The sequence below is a fragment of the Lynx rufus genome, unplaced genomic scaffold, assembly GCF_022079265.1.
Source record: "Lynx rufus isolate CCGP_SWC_20201006 ecotype Redwood Valley unplaced genomic scaffold, mLynRuf1.p SCAF_19, whole genome shotgun sequence".
Classification (NCBI taxonomy): domain Eukaryota; kingdom Metazoa; phylum Chordata; class Mammalia; order Carnivora; family Felidae; genus Lynx; species Lynx rufus.
This window is the reverse complement of record NW_025814833.1, coordinates 31,749,437-31,770,152: the sequence shown is the minus strand read 5'-3', so window position 1 is coordinate 31,770,152 and position 20,716 is coordinate 31,749,437. Positions and strand designations below refer to the sequence as shown.

Sequence of the window (20,716 nt, the reverse complement as noted above, 5' to 3'; positions counted from 1 at the left end):
CGATCTCGAAAGAGCACTCTGTTGGGTTACTGGGTCTTGGCCAGCCACTGATAAATAAATCAGTCCTCTGTAGTCAGTACATTGTTTTCGATTTGGTTACTGAAGAGGAATGAGTAGGGCTGAAAACCCTAAACAAATCCTCCCCAAGAGCCACAAGCCCTGGTCAATACCACTTCAACTTCTTTTAAGAAACTCTTACAGGAGGGGCGCCGGGGTGGGTCAGGTAAGCGTCCCACTCTGGATTTCAGCTCAGGTCATGATCTTGAGGCTCATGACATCAAGCCCCCCGTCGGGCTCCGTGCTGACAGCACGGAACCTTGGGATTCTATCTCTCCCTCTCTCTCTCTCTCTGCCCCAACTCTGCTCATGTTCTCTCCCTCTCGAAATAAATAAATAAACTTAAGAAAAAAAAGAAACTCTTACAGGAAAGTTATTTTTTGAAATTGTGACATTTGTTATATATTCGTGGTGCTCCGAACACTGTTGAGTGAGGTACACAGACATAACATCAGTCAGACTCTATCTCCAAACAGCTTCTATTCTGTGAATGAGATAGCCCCGCCCCCCCCCAAAAACTATACAAAGTCAGCCTGAAAGAAAATAGCAAGCCTTCAAAAATAGAGCCAATAATAGTGAAACATGCAATATTCTAAACTTGCACTACTCCTGTGGCTACACTGAATCTCTAATCGAGATATTTTAGTGTAGGATTTTTACCCACACTGTAAGGGTAACAGCTATTGACTTACTAGAAAAACATATCACTGGACCAGCTCAAGGGGTGACTCCAAAGGAAGACTCAGGGGGGATAGGGTCACCAGAAGTAGCAAATAAAAATACACGATGCCCAGTCAAGTGGAATTTCATATAAACAATGAACAATTTTTTTGGATGCATCTGTCAAAGAATATTCATAATTTATGGGAAATTCAAATTTAATTGGGCATCCTCTATTGCATCTGGCAATTCTACTCAAGGAGGATACAGAGAAGAACATACGTGAGCAGAGTAGATAATCTGCTAGCCAGCCTTTTCAGGTTTAACCTGGCGTATTCATAGCTCTGAGAGGGACAGCCCTTCCTACTGTGTGATTCTACTCCCCTGGGCCATCAGATTTTGTTTCTTGAGAATTTCCAATAAGAGACACAGAGACTCTAGTGAGAGAACTATATGGATGCTTGAATTCAATAACATGTAGAGTAGGGCTGGGAAGGCATGTTAGGTGGAAAGTAGATGACAGTCAAAAGAGAGACACAAGCGTAGAACAGAGACACTATGTGGTCACTGAGGGAAAAAGCAAGCAACCTGTTTCTGGCATTTCCAGTCTTAATTACACTATTGCCTGGCTGTGCTTCACAGCCCAAACATTTGTGATATTGTCTGTTGTATTTTTTTTTTGACTGATAAAGTTTTATTATGAATGCAAGACTGTTTTCTGAACGTGGTAACTTCGATTTTCCTTTAGTTTCTTTTAATTTTTTTTTTAAACTTTTTAAAAATTTACACCCTAATTAGTTAGCAAATAGTGCAACAATGATTTCAGGAGTAGATTCCTTCGTGCCCCTTCCCCATTTAGCCCACCCCCCCTCCCACCACCCCTCCAGGAACCCTCAGTTTGTTTTCCATATTTGTGAGTCTCTCCTGTTTTGTCCCCCTCCTTGTTTTTATATTATTTTTGCTTCCCTTCCTTTCTGTTCCTCTGTTTTGTCTCTTAAAGTCCTCCTATGAGTGAAGTCATATGATTTTTGTCTTTCTCTGACGGACTAACTTCGCTTAGCATAATACCCTCCAGTTCCATCCACATAGTTGCAAATGTCAAGATTTCATTCTTTTTGATTGCCGACTAATACTCCATTGTATATATATACCACACCTTCTTTATCCATTCATCCATCGATGGACATTTGGGCTCTTTCCAGACTTTGGCTATTGTGGACAGTGCTGCTATAAATATGTGGGTGCCTGTGTCCCTTCGAAACAGCACACCTGTATCCCGTGGATAAATGCCTAGTAGGGCACTTGCTGGGTCGTAGGGTAGTTCTATTTGTAGTTTTTTGAGGAACCTCCATACTGTTTTCCAGAGAGGCTGCACCAGCTTGCATGCCCAATTGTCTGTTGTATTCTTATAATAAGTTCCCCTTTCTTATACTGGTTTGAATGAGTAGCGACTCCTTGTCACCACTGATCCTCGACTAAGACGTGGTGAGAACGCTTAAGGTTAGGACCAGAATGGCAAATGACTTCCATCTCGGGTGATCGCTGAGCTATTCACATAGCTGTGTAGAGGGCTGGATTGCAAAAGATTATGGGATTGCTTCCAAATTCAGTGACAAAGAGTGCCAAGATTGACTAGCACCGTCTGCTATGAACTTGGAAGTGGGGAGTGGCAACATATGTGCCATAGATTTGCCATCCCTGCGATTGAGGAAGAAATGGAAATAAGCACGCGTCTTCCTTTAAAATATGCCAAAGGTCATGGTGTAACTACACTAAGGAAATATAAGGCGCACAGAAAAACTCAAAATATATGTAATTCTATCACCCATAATCACAGCAGTTTGTTGAACTTTTGACTGTTTCTATCTGTTCTTTATAGTTACACAATTCTTAATTTCTTTCTATGGAAGGTCACCAACAGAAATGAATATAAATCATTTATTTCCCTGGCAGGCTTCGTTTGAACTATGTTGATATTTAAACAGTTCATGGAAAAGTATGTCAAGGCTATAAATAAATTCTCTGTACATTCGACATCATGAATATTGTTTATGATCTGGGCCAAGAACAAAAGCCGATTAGGGAAACTACCATATAGTCCCGAGACAGCTTTGGTTTAAACCAAAGAAGATACTGATTTTTCCAAGTAAATAACAATAATTGATAATAAAAACAAATATTAATATGATAGAGTGGGCAGTTAGATACGAGCAGAGAACAAATGCTTTCTGACTGATAAAAAGGGAGGAAACCCGGGCGCCTGGGAGGCTCGGTCGGTTAAGCGTCCGACTTCAGCTCAGGTCACGATCTCTGCAGTTTGTGAGTTCGAGCCCCATGTGGGGCTCTGTGCTGACAGCTCAGAGCCTGGAGCTTGCTTTGGATTCTGTGTCTCCCTCTCGCTGGCCCTTCCCCCACTCACATTCTGTCTCTCTCTCTCTCTCTCTCTCTCTGTCAAAAATAAATAAAACTTTTTAAAAAGGTGGGGGAGAGGAAACCAATTTCCAAGCAGCAGGGAAAGACCTCCGGGATAGGAATGTGTTGTTCTCTATAACCACCGCCCTACAGTAACCTACAGAGCTTCATTATAATACGTTGACATTGAAGTTTTGACACCCCTCTCTCCTCACCGCTCCCACACCCCCCATGGCTGCCATGACAGTTCGGACAAGGACCATACAGGGCCAAAAACTCCCCCTCCCCAACCAGTAGGCGGAGTCCTTTAGATGATTGGAAGCAACCTCAGTCAGAGACCACTCTAGTTATGACCCACAACCTACGCAAACATAAAAAGAAAAGACTTCCCTGACCGCCTCCCCACCTTCCCCTGCAGTCGCCGCCCCTGGGCCTGCTCACTCCCTATCTCAAAAGTGAACCTGCTCTTTCACTGCTGTCAAACTCTTGCTTACTGGAGAGTTTGGCTCTGAATTCCTCCTTGGCGCAACTCAAGAACTGAGGTCAGCGTGGAAGCAGAAAAGGGACTCATGGACAAATCTAGCACTTTCCAGACTGCCAAAAAGTGAAGTAATCTCGTATCGCTCTGTCAAATACAAAATTGCTGATGTCGGGGACTCTGTACGTATTACAAATGCACCATCCAGGAAGCACCATCCCTAAATTGGAGTGAAACAGGGCAGCTATCAAGAGTCCTGTACTTTACGGGATACCAAACTTGTGGCAGACTGAGCCCAAAGAGAGGAGCAGCCCAAAGGAGATCATGCTCTAGTGAGTGCCTAAAAAGAAAAACCGTTGCCTGACAAAATATACACCAACATTTGGTCCATTGGCCTACCAACCCTTTTGCAGTGTTTCTATTCCTCGAACCGAATTTCACTGGATAATCATGTTGGGATGGGGAGGGGAGTGCATCTGATGGCACCTCACGGCGCTTAGATCGGGCTGAAACTTCCTACGGAAGCCCGAGGGTCGGAAACTATGCCTGCCCCATGGGAGGGTAAAGCAGTCATTAATGATAGGAGATCTGCCAACAGTCGTGAAATGACAGTTACCAGAGAAATAGGCTGATTATTAATTACGACTTTATAGCCGAGCAGGAGTTGAGACATTACCAATCACAGTCTAAAAAGTGTTCTGTAGGGGAGGAGCTAATTAACTTCTTGTGAAGAATGACGAGACCATTGTTTATTTGAAGTCCATATTCTATCTGGTTGCCTGGTGATTCCGGATCCTCTTTATGTGTGTCCACACATAGGGAAGGAAGCAGCTTTATCTGAATGCTAATGAAATGGACAGCGTAAGGACTTAATTTATTTGGTGGGTTTAGTCTTTTTTTTTTTTTTTTTTTTAATCGTTGGGTATTCTCCGTTCAACCCGGGACCGATTAGGAAGATTCTCATAAACCACAGGTATGGTAGTGTCGTACAAGGAGGGTGGAGGAAGAATGAGGTACTGAATATCCAAAGGCAGGTCGATTGGGGCGGAGCGAACACTTAGCTCTCCCCGCAGCTATAAAGCAGAGGGTACTGTGCAGAGTAGCTGGCGGTCACAAGGTATGATCTGAAAGGCAGAGAGTGAGTGAGACCTCACTGCACGCCCAAATAGCTTATCTACTGGTAATGAAATCCCATCACCATAGACTCATTGCTTTGGTTCAGCATTGCTCACTTCCCGTGGTTGTTTATAAACACCTAAATACTTTAAAAGTCTCCAAATTGTTAGATTGAAGAGGTTTATCTCATTCCTCTAGTCGTCTTCTGCAATCCTCCCTTCTGACTAGGGGAATGAGATAAACCTCTTCAATCTAACAATTTGGCAGGGGCTCGGCAAAGGCAGTGGGGAAATGAGGGGCAGGGGAGTTTGAGAAGGCCTAGGAGACACCTGTCGGGATGTCTGTCTTGCTCACCTCCATTGCTTTCCTATTTTGCCAGGAGCCCTCCTTTGGAGAGCAATCTCCTGATTTGCAGTTAGTTTTCTGGGGGAGACTAAAATGCCCGACTAGGTGAGGATAAAGTTCTCCTGCCCATGAAGTCTGGTGTGCTGAGTGAGAACTAATTCCATCCTCTTATGGAAGGTGTGTGTATAAGTGGGAAGGACTTGGGGAAGGTGTGTATGTGGGACAGAGCTGTAACCCGACTAATGTAAATTTGCTCCTTGGTGAGTCACAGACAGAAACTACACCAGGTAGAGTGGCAACACAAGGGAAACTTCATTTGCAGCAAATAAGGAGATCACAGGGAATAATTTCCACAGCCGTGACTCCCTGAGCAAGGGTGAATGGGTTCCTTTTATTTAGTGCTAGGATGAATTTTCTTTAACGTTTATTTATTTTTGAGAGAGAGTCAGTGTGAGCAGGGGAGGGGCAAAGAGAGAGGGAGACACAGAATCCGAAGCAGGCTCCAGGCTCCGAGCTATCAGCACAGAGCCCGACGCGGGGCTCGAACCCATGAGCTATGAGATCATGACCCGAGCCAAACCCAAGAGTCAGACGCTGAACCGACTGAGCCACCCAGATGCCCCCTAGGATGAATATTTAGAGCGGGAGCCTTGTCATTGGAGGTAGAGGCGGGCATAAGGTTGCGCATGCGCCTGAAGGAAGCATGCTTATACATACATCGTATGTTATGTAAATGGAGCTTCCGCTCCTCCTTGCGCAGAGATTTTTAGTAGAATAACGACGTCAAGATAACCGCCAGTCACTCCATGGTCCATCTGTGCAGGTGCGAGTTGGGGCTTAAGTTCAAAGTGGTCTGGGTGTTCTGAGCTGGCCGGAACTCTTTGGGCAGCTGCTATTGCTTGAGGGGTAGTTTTGGTTTCCATCACAGGATGCTATGCCCTTCAGGTCTGCTGTTAAGAGGTAAGCTGGAAGGGCGCCTGGGTGGCTCAGTCGGTTAAGCGTCCGACTTCAGCTCAGGTCATGATCTCGCACTTCGTGGGTTCAAGCCCCGCATCGGGCTCTGTGCTGACAGCTCAGGCCTGGAGCCTGCTCGGATTCTGTCTTCCTCTCTCTCTGCCCCTCCCCTGCTTGTGCGCGCGCTCTCTCTCTCTCTCTCTCTCTCTCTCTCTCTCTCTCAAAAATAAATAAATATTAAAAAACTTAAAAAAAAAGAGATAAGCTGGAAAGAAGAGCTGAAGGAAAAATACGGAACGAAGGTCAGTGGGTATAAGAAGGTGAGCAGTAGGGGTCAGGTCTTGGGGTCTGGCTGGTGACAGAGTCTGAGCAGGCCCTGAAGGCATATGTTAGTCTCATGCACAGGTGGCCCAGTCTCCCACGGCACCTCCTCCTGCCACACTGCTGCCCCTTCCTCAATCCACACCTGTGGCCTCGTGGTTGGTCACCTACGACCAAATGACTTAAGATAAAAAAGAAATACATGAGCGTGGTTTACACATAACTGGGCCTAGTTAAGACCCGGCACCATGGGAAAGTTGCTGACTGCAGCACTACAACCCCACCAGGGGAGACCCCGAAAAGATACTAGGCAAGGGACAGGGCTTTGAGCAGCACATCTGATTGTCTGGCCTGTCTAGGAGGAATGACCTGAAGTGCAGGTCTACTCTGGGTCACAGGCAGTGACCAATGGCTTAGCCAGGGACTTCGAACAAGTTTCAAACAGCAGTCCAAATATCGCCCCTTGGAAACCTGAAATTTTATCTGCTTAAAAATGGCATGTAAAATTCGTAAGTCAGAAGTAATTTCATAAATTATCTAGTCCCCTCGTCTTCCCATGGAGAAAATAAGGTCCAGAGAATGTATGTGATGGGTCCAAGGGGAACTTTAGATAACAGTCAGAACGGACGTCTCCTGGGTCCCGGTTTTGGGCTCTCCCCATAACGGCACAGAGATGATCATTCCTTTGTCAGTATTTCTCGAGCTTCCACGACGTGTCACGTTCTTCCCTGGGCAATAGGGATACAGATAAATAAGGCCTGGTCCTGCCCTCAAGAAGCTCTGGTGTCCGTTAGGTGTTTTGTGCGTGTTGGCTTATCATGATTACATCCTGGGACAAGAATTGAGTGAAACCAGAATGGCAAATACTTTTCCAAGCGGGACAGACGAAATACTTGCCGAAGAGTGCCAAGTGAAACTTAAAATGCTAGAAAGAGAGCCAGTGAGAACTATATGACTTAAAACAGACGCCAACAGAGATATTAATTAATTCAAGGTTGGATTTGATTGCTAAGGGGAGTTTGCATCACTGTCCCTGCTGGGAAGAGAGCCATTTTGAATGGATTTTGATGGCATCCTGCCTAAGTCTTAGTACCTAAATGTTAGCCTGGGTGAGATACAATGTGAATTCATTGGTCAGGAAGACTGAAGGATGGGGCAATCTGCAATAATTTTCAACAGTAGAAAGCCCTGAAATACGACTGTCGGGCCCCCAAAAGCCTTGTTAATCTTCAGATCTGAACGTCAAATTCTATTCTTTGATTCGGTCGGAAGTTCCATCTCCTTTCCCAACTGACCTTTGTCACAAAAACGAAGCCCCGCTCAAAAACGGACTGCTCACTTCCGTGCATCGTCTTCCCCGAAAACCATTCGATTCGCTCTCTCCCCTCTCAGCTTTCTTTCCTGCCTTAGAGGAAAAAGGGCCCCTCCTTACCCCTCAAACCTGAGCCTCCTGTTCTCCAGCTCATCCCTTCTTCCCTGGTTTCACACCCGGCTTCCTTAATTATCTTCCCTTTCTGAAAGTTTTGCTCCTCCTTTCCACGGAATCCTGCCCTCTCTGCTTTTACACACGTATAGGTCTCCTCTAGTTTGGAAAAAAAAAAGTTGCTGATCCCGATGGCCCTCCTTAGCTGTCGTACAATCTCTGTTTCTTCTTCCACCATCAAGCTTCGAGAATGAACGGTTTCCACCTATAAACTACAATCTGGCTTCCAGCCCAGCTACCATTGAAAGTGCACTCGGAAATCTCATGCAGGATCTCTGAAGCGTTAAACGAAACAGCTTTTCTTAGTTCTGATTTCCCTCGACCAGGGATAGATTTTTGAGGTTTAGAGCATCTCGTACCAAGCTCTAATACCACATTCCCCATGCATACTGGACATTTTTGAGCCTTCTATTGTTAGTTCAACGCAGCTAACACTGAATTCCCAATTTCCTCCACTGAAGTTCCCACAAATGATTTTCCTATGTATGACTGCTGGCAAGCTCTCCGAGACAGGGATCGCATCGCTCACATTCATTACTATAGCTGCGTCACGCTGCTCAGATGTAGTCAATTGTTAAAATGAATAAACATCGCTCTCCCACTCACAGAGCCTTAATTCCTTAGAGTCATTTTGAATTCACCTCTCTCCTTTGTCCCATAAATTAAATCAGCGATCAAATGTCAATTATACCTTCAGAATATGGTGGCTAAGGGTATGGATTTGCCGGGGCGCCTGGGTGGCTCAATCTATTAAGCGTCCAACTCTTGGCTCAGGTCATGATCTCACGGTTCGTGGGTTTGAGCCCCAAGTGAAGCCCCGCGTCGTGCTCCGTGCTGACAGTGCAGAGCCTGCTTGGGATCCTCTCTCTCTGCCCTTCCCCGACTCGTACTTTCTCCCTCTCTCTCAAAAAAACAAATAAACAAACATCTTTTTTTTTTTTTTAAGTTTATTTTTGAGAGAGCACAAGCTGGGGAGGGGCAGAGAGAGGGGGAATCCAAAGCAGGTGGTCGAACTCAGGAACCGTGAGCTCATGACCTGAGCCAAAGTCGAATGTTTAACCGACTGAGCCACCTAGGCGCCCCTGGAAATAAACTTTTTTTTAAAAAGGGGGGATGGATGTGCAATCTCGCAGATCTGTTTGACTCTGCTATTTTCTAGCTGTGACTTTGGGCAAGTTCCCTAACTTCTCAGTTCCTTCACCTATAAAATGAGGATAATAGTGGTACCATATGGGGTTAGTGAGAATAAATGAGATAATGTATATATAAAGCGCTTAACACAGCAAGCGCTCAATAAATGATAGCTATTAAAATTATCTTTCACTGTTTCCCAGTGTGAACCCACACTCCCCTAAGGAGGTCTACTTACTACTTCATATCTTTGCTCTTTCTCTTGGCTGGAATGCTCTCCTTCCTTTCTGCCCATGCAAAATGCTTTTTACTTTTTTTATTAAATTAATTTTTATGTTTTGAAAGGGATGCATATTCATAAAGTTAAATAGATTAATAAGACTTGTAAAGAAAAAAAGCAGACCCCTACTCCATTTCTCCCAACTTCTAACCTATACTACTAAAGCAACCACTTCTAATGATTTTAGCTGTTTCTTCTAGTATTTACTTCCTTCTTTCTTTTTTTTTTAATTTTTTTTAATGTTTATTTATTTTTGAGACAGAGAGAGACGGAGCGTGAACGGGGGAAGGGCAGAGAGAGAGGGAGACACAGAATCCGAAGCAGGCTCCAGGCTCTGAGCCATCAGCACAGAGCCCGATGCAGGGCTCGAACCCACAAGCTGTGAGATCATGACCTGGGCCGAAGTCGGACGCTCAACCGACTGAGCCACCCGGGGGGCCCCTTTACTTCCTTATTTCTATATGAAGTACTTATACTCACGTTTCTTGATCTTTCAATGTTTAGATAGTACTTATTGCATCCTCATTATGGAAGATACAGATTTAGACCTCTTACAAGACCGTCCTTTCCAATTTGTTTTCCCTTTGTCCTACGACTGGTTGCTTTCTAGGCGTGCCACACAGCTGTCTACCGTCTACCTCAAACTTTCTTTCATTATCACATGGGGGATTCCCTTCACCTCTCTTTTATGTTTATCCCATTTTCTGGGTCTCAAGTCTTCCTCTTTCTTGGTTTACTTTCTCATATGAAGGAACGTACATTCTAGTGCCTTCCTGAGAAGAGACGTTTACATTTTATATCATCTACTACTCCTCAACCTGGATCCATTGCTCCTGTAGGCAGGTCCGCTTACAATTTACTGGAATATTTTTACCTCCACGTCTTTGCCATTTATCTTGGTTAGAATGTTCTCTTACTTCTTGTCTGCATGTCCAAATGCTATTTGTATTTTCAAACTTTTTTTTTTTAATTTTAGAGTGAGAGCACGTGAGCGGGGGAGAGGGGCAGAGAGAGAGAGACAGACAGAGACAGAGAGAGACAGAGAGAGAGAGGATCCCAAGCAGGCTCCATGCTTAGTGCAGAGCCCAATCCCACGACCCTGGGATCATGACCTGAGCTTAAATCAAGAGTGGGATGCTCAACTGACTGAGCCACCTAGGAGCCCCTCAAACTTATTTTTATGAAAATAATGCATGCTCATAGTTTAAAAGTTTTAAGACTTATACAGAGAAAATAGAGACGTCCCTTATCCCATTCTTTTCCATTCTCAATCTATGCCCCTAGAGGCAAGTACTTTTCATTACTTTAGCTATTTCTTCTGATATTTACCTCCTTATTTCTAAATAGTATAGTATAACGATACTGATATATTTTGATATAATGACTTCTTATTATGGAAGATAGAGATTTACTGTTCTTATGCCATATCCTCTTCTCTGTCTCTAACCTCTTCTCTGTCTATCCTCACAGTATAGTTTGGGAGGATGCAGAATTCTGAATTAGAGGTCATTTTCTCAGAACCTTGAAGGCCAAACTGTATCTCAGTGAATTCACTGTGGTTCCTAGAGACTGCCTCTTCTCTTCCACTATAGTAAAATACTCCATCCTGGGGTGCCTGGGTGGCTCAGTTGGTTAAGCATCTGACTTTGGCTGAGGTGGTGATCTCACAGTTTGGGGGTTCCAGCCCCGCGTCGGGCTCTGTGCTGACTGCTCAGAGCCTGGAGCCTGCTTCGGATTCTGTGTCTCCCTCTCTCTCTGCCCCTTCCCTGCTGATGCTGTCTCTCTCTCTCTCTCAAAAACAAATAAACATAAAAAAAAAAAACTTTTTAAAAATACCCCATCCTTTTTTATAGTCGGTTCTAGCTTGTATGCCTTTGGTATCATGATTACAAGAATACACCTACTTCCCCATTTTGAAAAACAAAACAATATGAGATCATCCACAATCCCTTTGGACTTCTGCTGTTCTCCACGATTACTAACCTCATTTGTCAGTGCCCTCGATGTAATTAATAAGGGCTATTTGGCACATTAAAACAGGGAGCTCTGATTTTATCTGACAAAGTGACATTTAAGCTGAGATCTGAAAGATAAATAGCAAAGTTCATGAAAGCATCCCAGTGGAGATGATCGCGTGTGCAAAAGCTGTCTGGGGAACAGAAGCTTTGGGAACTCCAGGGATGAAAGGTGGCCAGTGAGGTGGACTTTGGTGACTGAGAGGGAGAGCAGGCCCCCCTTTATGCTAGGGCAGAAGGCAGGGGTCAGAGAATTCGGGGCCTTGCAGGTGATGTTAAGGCAAGATTGGGGACTTACGCTAAGAGTGATGAGAAGCTACTGAAAAGTCATTAAGTAGGGGAGTGATTTGATCTGCCTTCCGAAGATTTCTGGGGTTGCAGTGTGCAGAATGAATTGGAGAGAGCCAACAATTAGGACGATATGGATAAAATCTGCCTTAAATAAATGTTAAGGCCAGACTTGGAAGGGAGGAATTTCCAGGGGGCCAAAGGTAGCCTTATGAAGTGTGTTTGAAAGCTCAGCAGAGACAGGTTAAATTTCTTCAACTTGCTGATGGCGGTGATTTAGATGCTGATATAACAGCTTCTCTTTCTCTCTCTCTCTCTTTTTTTTTTCATTTTTAAGCATTAGATGGAAAAAGTGTCTCCTTCTCACCATTCCCTTCCTGCTGGATCCATGAATTGCTGACCAACTGATCCCAGGAGCACTGTGCTCCCTTCCTCCCCAAAGGTGGAAGGCCTCCTGTGCCCTACTGGCTTGTCCTGCCCAGTTGCCATGGTGAGATTTCTGAGGGCTTGAGGTAAAAGGTGGGAAAGAATAGGGGAAGCGAGAGAGAAGGGCTTCTGGAGGGGCTTGCGTAGAACGGGGCAGCAGAACTGAAATGGTGGAGGGAGACCCCTTCCCCTTTTTCTGACCGTAAGCATTCTGTGTCGTCAAGATGGTAACAAGGTCGGAAGACTGCTTCCTCAGAATTCCTGCCAGGGGACCGGGGCTTCTTCCGCAGTCAGCTGATACACCACAAGGGTTGGTGTTCTAGACCACGGGTTTCTGACAGCTTTGGCAGGAGGAAGTTCGGATTTGCAGTTCTGTTTATGCAGTGGGCCAAATGAGAATGCTGGCTGATGGTTTGCTTTTCATAGTCATTGACAACAGCTTTCCTCGACACCTAGGTTTTCTTTGGGAACTGTGAAGAGCTACTGAAAAGAAGAAAAATAATTTCTTCTTGCCTTAAAGAAGCTCACAAAGAAAAGTAATTCTAAAGGGCGCTTGGGAGACTAACTCCAATTTCAGGTTGGGTTTGGATACGGGAAAAAATTACCTCGCATAGATTTCGTGTTTTGCTGAGCGTATTTTGATTTGTGTGGATTGACTGCATTGTTACAGTCAAGCGAATGAGTCCGGACTCGTGAGTACAGGTGCCGTGATGAAATAGCTAGGACACCGAGATCGCAAAATTGCAATAACAAATGAAAATTAGACCCACGATACTGCTATATCCTGGGGGCTCCTAAATGCCTTGCTCTTAAGCTGGACACCATGGCAATAATGGCATGTGAGATGATACTCACACAACGGTGTGTGAGAGGATACCACGAAATGGTGTCTAGTTCTCTAATTGCATCTAATTTAAATTTTTTTCCCCTTTTTTTAAGTGATCTCTTACACCCAACGTGGGGTGTGAACTCACAATGCTGAGATCAAGTCACAAGCTCTACCGATTGAGCCAGCCAGGTGCCCCTCAAACAGATCAACTTAAAAAAACCCCAAAAAACAAACAAACAAAAAAAAACGAGAGATCTAGGGGTACCTGGTTGGCTCAGTCAGCACAGCATGTGACTCTCGACTTCGGCACTGTGAGTTCACACCCCACGTTGGGTGTAGAGACAACTTTAAAAAAGGAAAAATCTTGTATTTAAAGTTGATCTGTTTGAATCTACAAGTACATTTTTTCCCGTTTGTTCAACAAGATTGTATACAGAAAGATATTACTTATTACTTACTAGTAAGTATTTGCATCGCCAAACATCTAAATTCATTTTCTATTCCCTATTTCACTGCTTAGGATGCATTTTATTGAGAAGAATTCTAGACTTATTCCCAGAACAAATGATAATAACCTCTTCCACCTCCAAATTCCAGTGTCTAGAACAGTGCCTGCCACGTAGTAGGTGTTCAACATATCATTAGTGAGTTAAATCATATTAGTTGCCAGAAAATAAAATCGACTTGAAAGCAAATCTTTGAGGGGCGCCTGGGCGGCTCAATCTGTTAAGTGTCTGACATCGGCTCAGGTCATGATCTCACAGTTACTGAGTTCGAGCCCCACGTGGGGTCCTGTGCTGACAGCTCAGAGCCTGCGGCCTGCTTTGGATTGTTTCCCTCCCTCTCTGCCCCTTCCCTTTTCATGCTCTCCCTCTCTCTCTCTCAAAAATAAATAAAACATTTTTAAAAATTAAAAGAAAAAGAAAATAAATCTTTGAAATAGCAAAACCTTAGCTCCACTTTGCCAATAAAATATCTTAATATCTGATTAATATACGTTTAACATGAATCTTAAAAATCGTTAGATATAGCCTCAAGCGTGAACAAACAGAAGACACCATAATGAGGAAAGAATTGGAAACATACCGTTTTCCTTCTCGGCAATTAGGACAGTTTGGGAACATACCTTAATTCTCCTCCATTTGCACTTCGTGGGGGATGGGCTACTCATTGCTCACAGAATCAAGTTCAAACTTCAAGGGGTGTTTCTGAAGATCCTTTTGGGTTGTGGTGTTATTTGGGCCGCCCCACCCACACATCCTGGGCGTCTGCCCCCAGGGCCTGTTCTTTTTCTTAGCTTGTCCTGCGCCCTCTCGCCGACCTCTCCCTCCGCCTGGACTCTGCCCACTGGGCTCCTTCCGTCCCTTCCTCTGAAACCTTCCCACATTTCAAGGTCCAGGTCAATCTCCAAGGCCTTCGGGAAAGCTTCCCCAGCCCCCTTTCAGATGCATTAGCTCTTGGCGCCTGACCTCTAGCAGCCATCACTTTCTAAGGGGGGTTTTCCATGTCGCTATCCCCCGACTGGATCGCGACCGCGCCCTGTCGGGAAGGTCTTTCCAGAAGCCGCCGTGTCCAGCCCCTCGCACAGTGCCTGGTACAAAGAAAATGCCCAGGGGAGATTTGTTAAAATGAATCTGAACCCCAGAGGGGAAAAGGAGAAGCGGCCGTGCCCAGTAGCAAAGGCCCTTCACGACCTCGGGGGAGGCCGGCGGTGTAGCTGGACCCGGTCCCCAGCTCTACACTGGCAGGAGAATGTGGCGCGGCAAGAGGCTCCCGTAAATGTTTCTCAACCTCCACTCATTTCCTCTACTTTCATAGAGGAATCTGAAATTTCTTCTCCATCAGCCTCGGGGCAAGCCAAAAGGGCGGTGCAGACGGGGGGGGGGGAGGGGTAGGTGGGGGTTGGGATGCCCGGTCTCGTGGCAATTCTAGATTCAGATTTTATATTGAATGTTTCAAGTTTCACAAATTCCAGTTCTAAACTAGGAGTCGAGGGTGTAGAGGGTTTCCTGGAGCATAGATTTTCCGTCCTAGGGAAGGCTCCCAGCATTCGGGGCTTTGCCTCATTTATCCTTCTCACGTTTTTCACCGCGGGGGCAATCTACCGGGCGCTCCTGGCCCCCTCATCCTGCCGGTGCCGAGAACCGCGGTTCCGCCCAGCGATCTTAGCCGCTTCCTCCTTCAACCCTCTGGGCAAACCCCGTCCGGGCGAGTGGGGGAGCTCCCGGCCCGCATTACGAGGCTGAAAGGGGGCACGGTTGGACTACAACTCCCAGGATGCTCTGGGAGACGCGCCGAGGAGGGGGCCAGGGGGAGGGGCTTGGGGTGGGGGGGCTGGCAGGGAAATCCCGCCCCGCTGCGCAGCAGCAGCGACACAAAGCCTGACTTTACAACCTCATAGAGAAAGTGGAAGTAAGACGGCTTAGGTGGGGAGGCAGGACGCGAGAAAAGAACTGGAGGAGGGAAAGCCGCGTAGGTGGGAGCGGAGCGAAGCAAGGCTAGTGGGGAGACCCGCGCCTTTGCAGATGAGGAGCGGGCGGTTTTCATAACTAATCCCCCCCCCCCGCCCTCCCGGGGTCTCCACGGTGCCCAGCCTGTCCCCACTCCTCGCTGCGAGCCCGGCTCCTCCCCGCCGCGAAGCGGGGAGCCAGGCTGCCTCGCGTGCTCGGGGCGGGCCGGCGGACTGCGCGGTGGTTCCCCAGCCCGGGTGCGGGACGAAAGCGCGGGGCGGAGCGGCTGCCGCGGACCGAGGAGGGGCTGCGAGCGAAGCGGCGCCGCGGACGAGTTAGGGCCGGGGCAGGGGAGTAGTGTGGGGCCGAGGCGAGGTGAGGCGCGGGGTGCCCCGGGAGGGTCCCCCGTGCCCCGAGTGGCGCGGAAGCACGCGGGCTGGCCGCCGAGGCCGGCGGGGAGGGCGGGCGGTGGCGCGGCGCCGGGCAAGAGTGCAGACAGCGGGGTGCCGAGCCCGGCGCGGGCGGAGAGATCGGGGCGCCCCCCTCCCCGCGGGAGGAGCCTAGCGCTCCTCCGCCGTCCCTCCCCCGCGCGCCGGGCTCGCCTTCTCCGCGGGCTGCTGCGGGAGCGGCGGGGCCGGGGCCAGAGCAGGGCGAGCGGCGGGGCCGCCGCCCCCGGGACGGGCGGGCCGGGGGCGGGCCGTGAGCGAGGCGGGGCGGGGGCGGGGGGCCGCGGGCGCGAGGGCGCGAGGGCGCGGGCGGCGGGGCGGGGGGAAGCGCGGAGAGCCTAGGAGGGCAGGCGGTGGTGGGGCTGCCCGCCTCGCCGTCCGTTTCACGCCGCCGGCCCACGCCGCAGTGTGTTTTGTGGACGGCGCCTTCCCAGACAGCCCGGTAGAGCCCAGCTCGGCGCCCGGCAGCCTTCGTCGCGATGTTCCGCCGGAGCTTTAATCGTTTTGTAAGTACACTCGCTGCGGCTCCCCGCGTGCGGTTTGCTTGCTCGCCCGCCCTGCGCCGGGTCCCTCGGAACAATTTTCTGAGGGGGGAATTGCATCTCTGGGAGGCGCCGCCGCCACCCCCTTTTAGATTTTGACTGAACCGCGTTGCCCGGGCGGCCGGGGTGGGGAGGCAGGTAGGGCTCCCGGAGTCCCCCTCCCCCCTGGACCGTTGAACCGGAGCTTCCCGGGGCTGTTGCAAACTCTGTCTCCGACGGGGGGCCGCCCTCGGGCCGGATGGCGGGGGGATCGGCGGGGGGACCGGTCCAGGGGCCCCTCGGTTTGCCAATTAGTCGAAGATGGCGTTTGATTATCAGGGAGGTTGCTTTCTTTTGTTTCCTCTGCCACGAGCACATGGAGGTAAACCCAGACCTGTCACTGTGTCCCCAAAAAAGACCCGGGAGCTGGAGGCGAGGGCAGGACTCAGCCTTGCCCGGGGATCGGCCGGGCGGGGAGGCGGGGGTGGTGGTGGGGGGGTGCTGCTGACCAGAGGCCGGGCGAACTTTGGAGCTCCAGCCTAAGCCGCCCACCTTGAGGGTGTAATGAAAGCGAAGGCGATTGTCAGGGTGGGCTGGGTGGATGTGGAGCCGCCAGGAGGCTGCTCCGCCGCTCACGGGCGCCGGGTCTGGAGCCTCGCCGCGCCCTGAACGCCCCAGACCCCGAGCCGGTGAGCGAAGGCAGGCTCCGGCTGGACTCCACCGTCCACGTTGAGCCCTCGCCGATCCCCAGAAAAGGGAACTGCGTTTCCGTGGGACTTTGGCATTAGGGGAGAGCGATTTCTGGCTGCTGACTTTTTTGAGTAACCTGTTTACTCCTGGAGAGTACATTCAGCACGGAGCAAAGCAGGGACCATTGACTTCTATGCTGCTATTTGTAGCAACTTCCTTAATTGCAAGATGAGGTGGCGGGAATAGGATTTTATTTCTGCCAACGATGTGAAAGAAAGGGCTTCTCTGTAGATGTTGGTTTTTCAGTCGTTGAGAAAAATGGTTCGGTGCTGTGCGCTCCCACCCACCCCCACGGAAATAGGTGTTTGGGGAACTTGTCGATTCGGCCCTTTTCTTGTGATTATTGCAAATCAAAGCATTGCTAACAGTTCTCAGGCGTCGGATGGATTTGCTCTCGTTTTTCTGCGTTTGAAAGTTTCACAAATGTACCCTGGGTAAAAGAAAGAATTGCGGCTCCCTTTTGAGGATATTATCACAGCAGTGCTGTATTACTGTTTTTGAAATGTTTACCTCATCCAGAAACATGTCTTATGAAATTGGATCAGATTACCTGTGGCACAGAGCAGTAGAGGTTGTACATACCAAGGATCTTGAAATCTATAGGAATCGGCTTGTGCTGGATGCTTTGCTAAAGCAAGAGGCTAAAATTGGTCTCTCACATTGAGCCCGAGAAGGTACAAAAAGCATTGTACTTCATAGTTCTATTTCACATACATTCCCGTGATCTTGGAGTGTTGTTTGGGGCCGCCAAAAAGGGAAAGGTGACAGAGAGCTAATTGTGATCTTTGGGAAAGGGTAATCTTTTCACATGGCACTTGTCTGGTGGAAAACAACCGGACCCTGGCTCATAATAAATTCATTAGCTTAAAATTGAGATGTCGACGTGCCCCGTTTGTTACAGGATTTGACCATTTGAAACCGTACGTGGTCGGAAAGCCCCCTTTGCTTTTCTGGTGCTCAGAGCGAACGATCTGCATTGTATGGGAGTCTGGTAATTAAGCAGTGCTGGCCCAGGAAGCTAGGGCATGCAGTAGAATTCGCAGCAGTCGTGCAGTGCCAGCCTGCAGGTTTGAGGCTAGTACTTTGCATCCCCGACCAAGATCTCTGCAGAGAATCACTTACGTTCGCTCACACCGAAATGAGCTTTGACCTCACTGTTCGCCTGAAATAACCCGACTGCTCTCATTTTCCTGCACAACCATGACTATGGTAAGTCTCGGGAATTTGTACCAGTGCAATAAGCTGGAAGGTTCTCAGGAGTTGTACCTGAGCCCTAGGCCTAGGGCAAGGAATTCATCTGCAAGCCATTGGACCGAATGTGAAATATGCTGTTGAATACTCATTACTAAAGAATGACTTCAGAATTGAGGGGGCAAATTTTGTCCTCATCTTTTGCCTGGTAGAGATTATTTGAAGAGCACTCCCATTTAAATCACTAGAAGGCTACAGTTAAAGATTTAGGTTGGACTTGAAGACTTGCACAGCATCGTAGGTATAGTGCAAGTTGTGTGCTGTCTTAGGATCGCTTTTGTATTTCAGACGTGGGGCTCTGAATTCCTTTAAAAATCAAGTGGTATTTTTTGTGTGTACCTATACGTATCTAAAATTGACTTTGAACATGACATAAATTACAGTGGTGTTGATTGTAGTTGTTGGTCACTGAAAATTAGATATGTGTTACGGCTGGGCTTTCCGTTTTAAACTTGACACGGGGGAGTGAATATTTCTTGGGCGTAGCGTCATCTTCTGTGGCTCAGCACTCTTTGCTGAATCGTCTTAAAAATGCCATTTATTTCCCCAGGTTCTCTAGTTTCAAGCTAAAGGAAATCGTACTTCATTGTATTTCTTAAAGACATGGCCTTGACTTTCTTGCCATTAATAATCGACTTATTTTTTTCTGATGAATTATGACTTTCCTTTTGACAGTTTTGAGGTAGAAAGAAATGGGTGGATTTGGTGTAGGATTTTAGGGTTTAGGCATGTAGGGGGTGACTTCAAAGATCTAAGAGTTGGATGTCTGAGTATAATAAAAGCACCACCTGTTCCCAGTGCGACATCTCCATTTTCCAGAAATACAATAAATAAAAGATTACTAGCTTTGTCTATACAGTTTATTTCCTTTAATGGTACGTTCAGTTGGAAGTCTGGACGAGTTGATATTTAGGGGTCAGGGACTTTTATGTTATCCTTCTGTCCTTCATAAATTCCGAGTGATTACCATAGCATTTTCACATGGGTTTAAAGGTTTAATGACAGTCCAAACAACAAGAATTCCCCCCCCCCTTTTTAAATATTTTATTTTTAAGTAATCTCCACACCCAACATGGGGCTTAAACTCACAACCCCAACCAAGATCAAGAGCCGTGTCCTTCACGACGGAGTCAGCCAGGTGCCCCCCGCCACCACTTTTTTGATATTATTTCATGTCCAAGATTCAAAATAAGACATTGCTTGATGAAGTAGATCCAGGGAGGTTGGCCAAGTAGAGGCTGTCAATTTAGCTTGTCAGAGCAATATTAAACAGGCATGAATTTCTAGGTCATTGATAAATGAAAGCTTAAATTGGGAGTGTGAAATACTGGAAAAAATTTGTCTCTGATTCCAGAAGCTCTCAAACTGCTCTGGTTCCAGGAAGCATGCAGCGTATAGTAATATATCACACAGAAAATGTCGTCGAATCAGTCAAAGAGGCCCAGGACTGGGAAGAAATTAGACTGAATGAGGTAGAATGAAAAATCAAAGACCAAAAATATTAAAGATAATTAATGACATCGGTAGCTAACTTATTATTTTGAGTCCAAGGCAAGGCCAGTCTAGTCAGGCAATATTGGAAGCATTTAATCAATTAATAAAATAATTCAGGTAATTGCTGGTTTTCTTCTCCTCCTTTTTCTTCTTTTTTTTTTAGTGAGAAAGTTCTCGGTTTCCTTCTTGAATTATCAGAGTACTAAGCTTTTCTTTCCCCGTTTCACTTTGCTAACAACCTTGGCCTGACATTACTGAGCATGGAAAATAGTGATGAGTTCATTTTATTATGTTTAGAAATTTACCCAAATATGTGTGTTGCAGTATTTTTGCATTCACACCAGCCTTACAAGTAGTCTGTACATCTTGGCCCCTACCAGGTAGTTCCTACAAGGCTGGGTTGTTTTTAATTCCAGTGTAGTTAACATACAGTGTTATATTAGTTTCAGGTGTACAATATAGTGATTCAGCTCTTCTAGACATTACTCAGTGCTCATCAAGATAAGGGTACTTTTTAAATTTTTTTTTTTCAACGTTTATTTATTTTTGGGACAGAGAGAGACAGAGCATGAACGGGGGAGGGGCAGAGAGAGAGGGAGACACAGAATCGGAACCAGGCTCCAGGCTCCAGGCTCTGAGCCATCAGGCCAGAGCCTGACGCGGGGCTCGAACTCACGGACCGCGAGATCGTGACCTGGCTGAAGTCGGACGCTTAACCGACTGCGCCACCCAGGCGCCCCCAAGATAAGGGTATTCTTAATCCCCTTCACCCATTTCACCTATCCTTCCTCCCCCCCCCCAACCCATACACAGCTGGGTTTAACGGTTGAATTTGACCTTACTAAAAGCAACCTTTTTAATCTTACAATAATTTCCTTTTAACTTGTTTGGCACCCTGGATCAGTTTTTTAAGAATTAAGCCCTCAAGCCCTAGGGCATCCATTGTGTGTAATAAATTATCTCCTTTGCATGCATTTGGAGATGAGGAATCCCAAAGGAGAAAGGCTGC

General features: G+C 47.1%; 1 protein-coding gene across 1 annotated transcript in view; it reads left to right on the top strand.

Annotated features, from left to right (window-relative positions):
- Positions 1 to 16,018: 16,018 nt before the first annotated feature.
- ATP11C (ATPase phospholipid transporting 11C) overlaps positions 16,019 to 20,716 on the top strand; it is a 174,206-nt gene continuing 169,508 nt past the window's right edge. Inside the window, exon 1 of the mRNA XM_047082036.1 lies at positions 16,019 to 16,197. Coding sequence (XP_046937992.1) covers positions 16,171 to 16,197 — 27 coding nt within the window. The 5' untranslated portion in view covers positions 16,019 to 16,170. The remainder of the gene's footprint in view (positions 16,198 to 20,716) is intronic.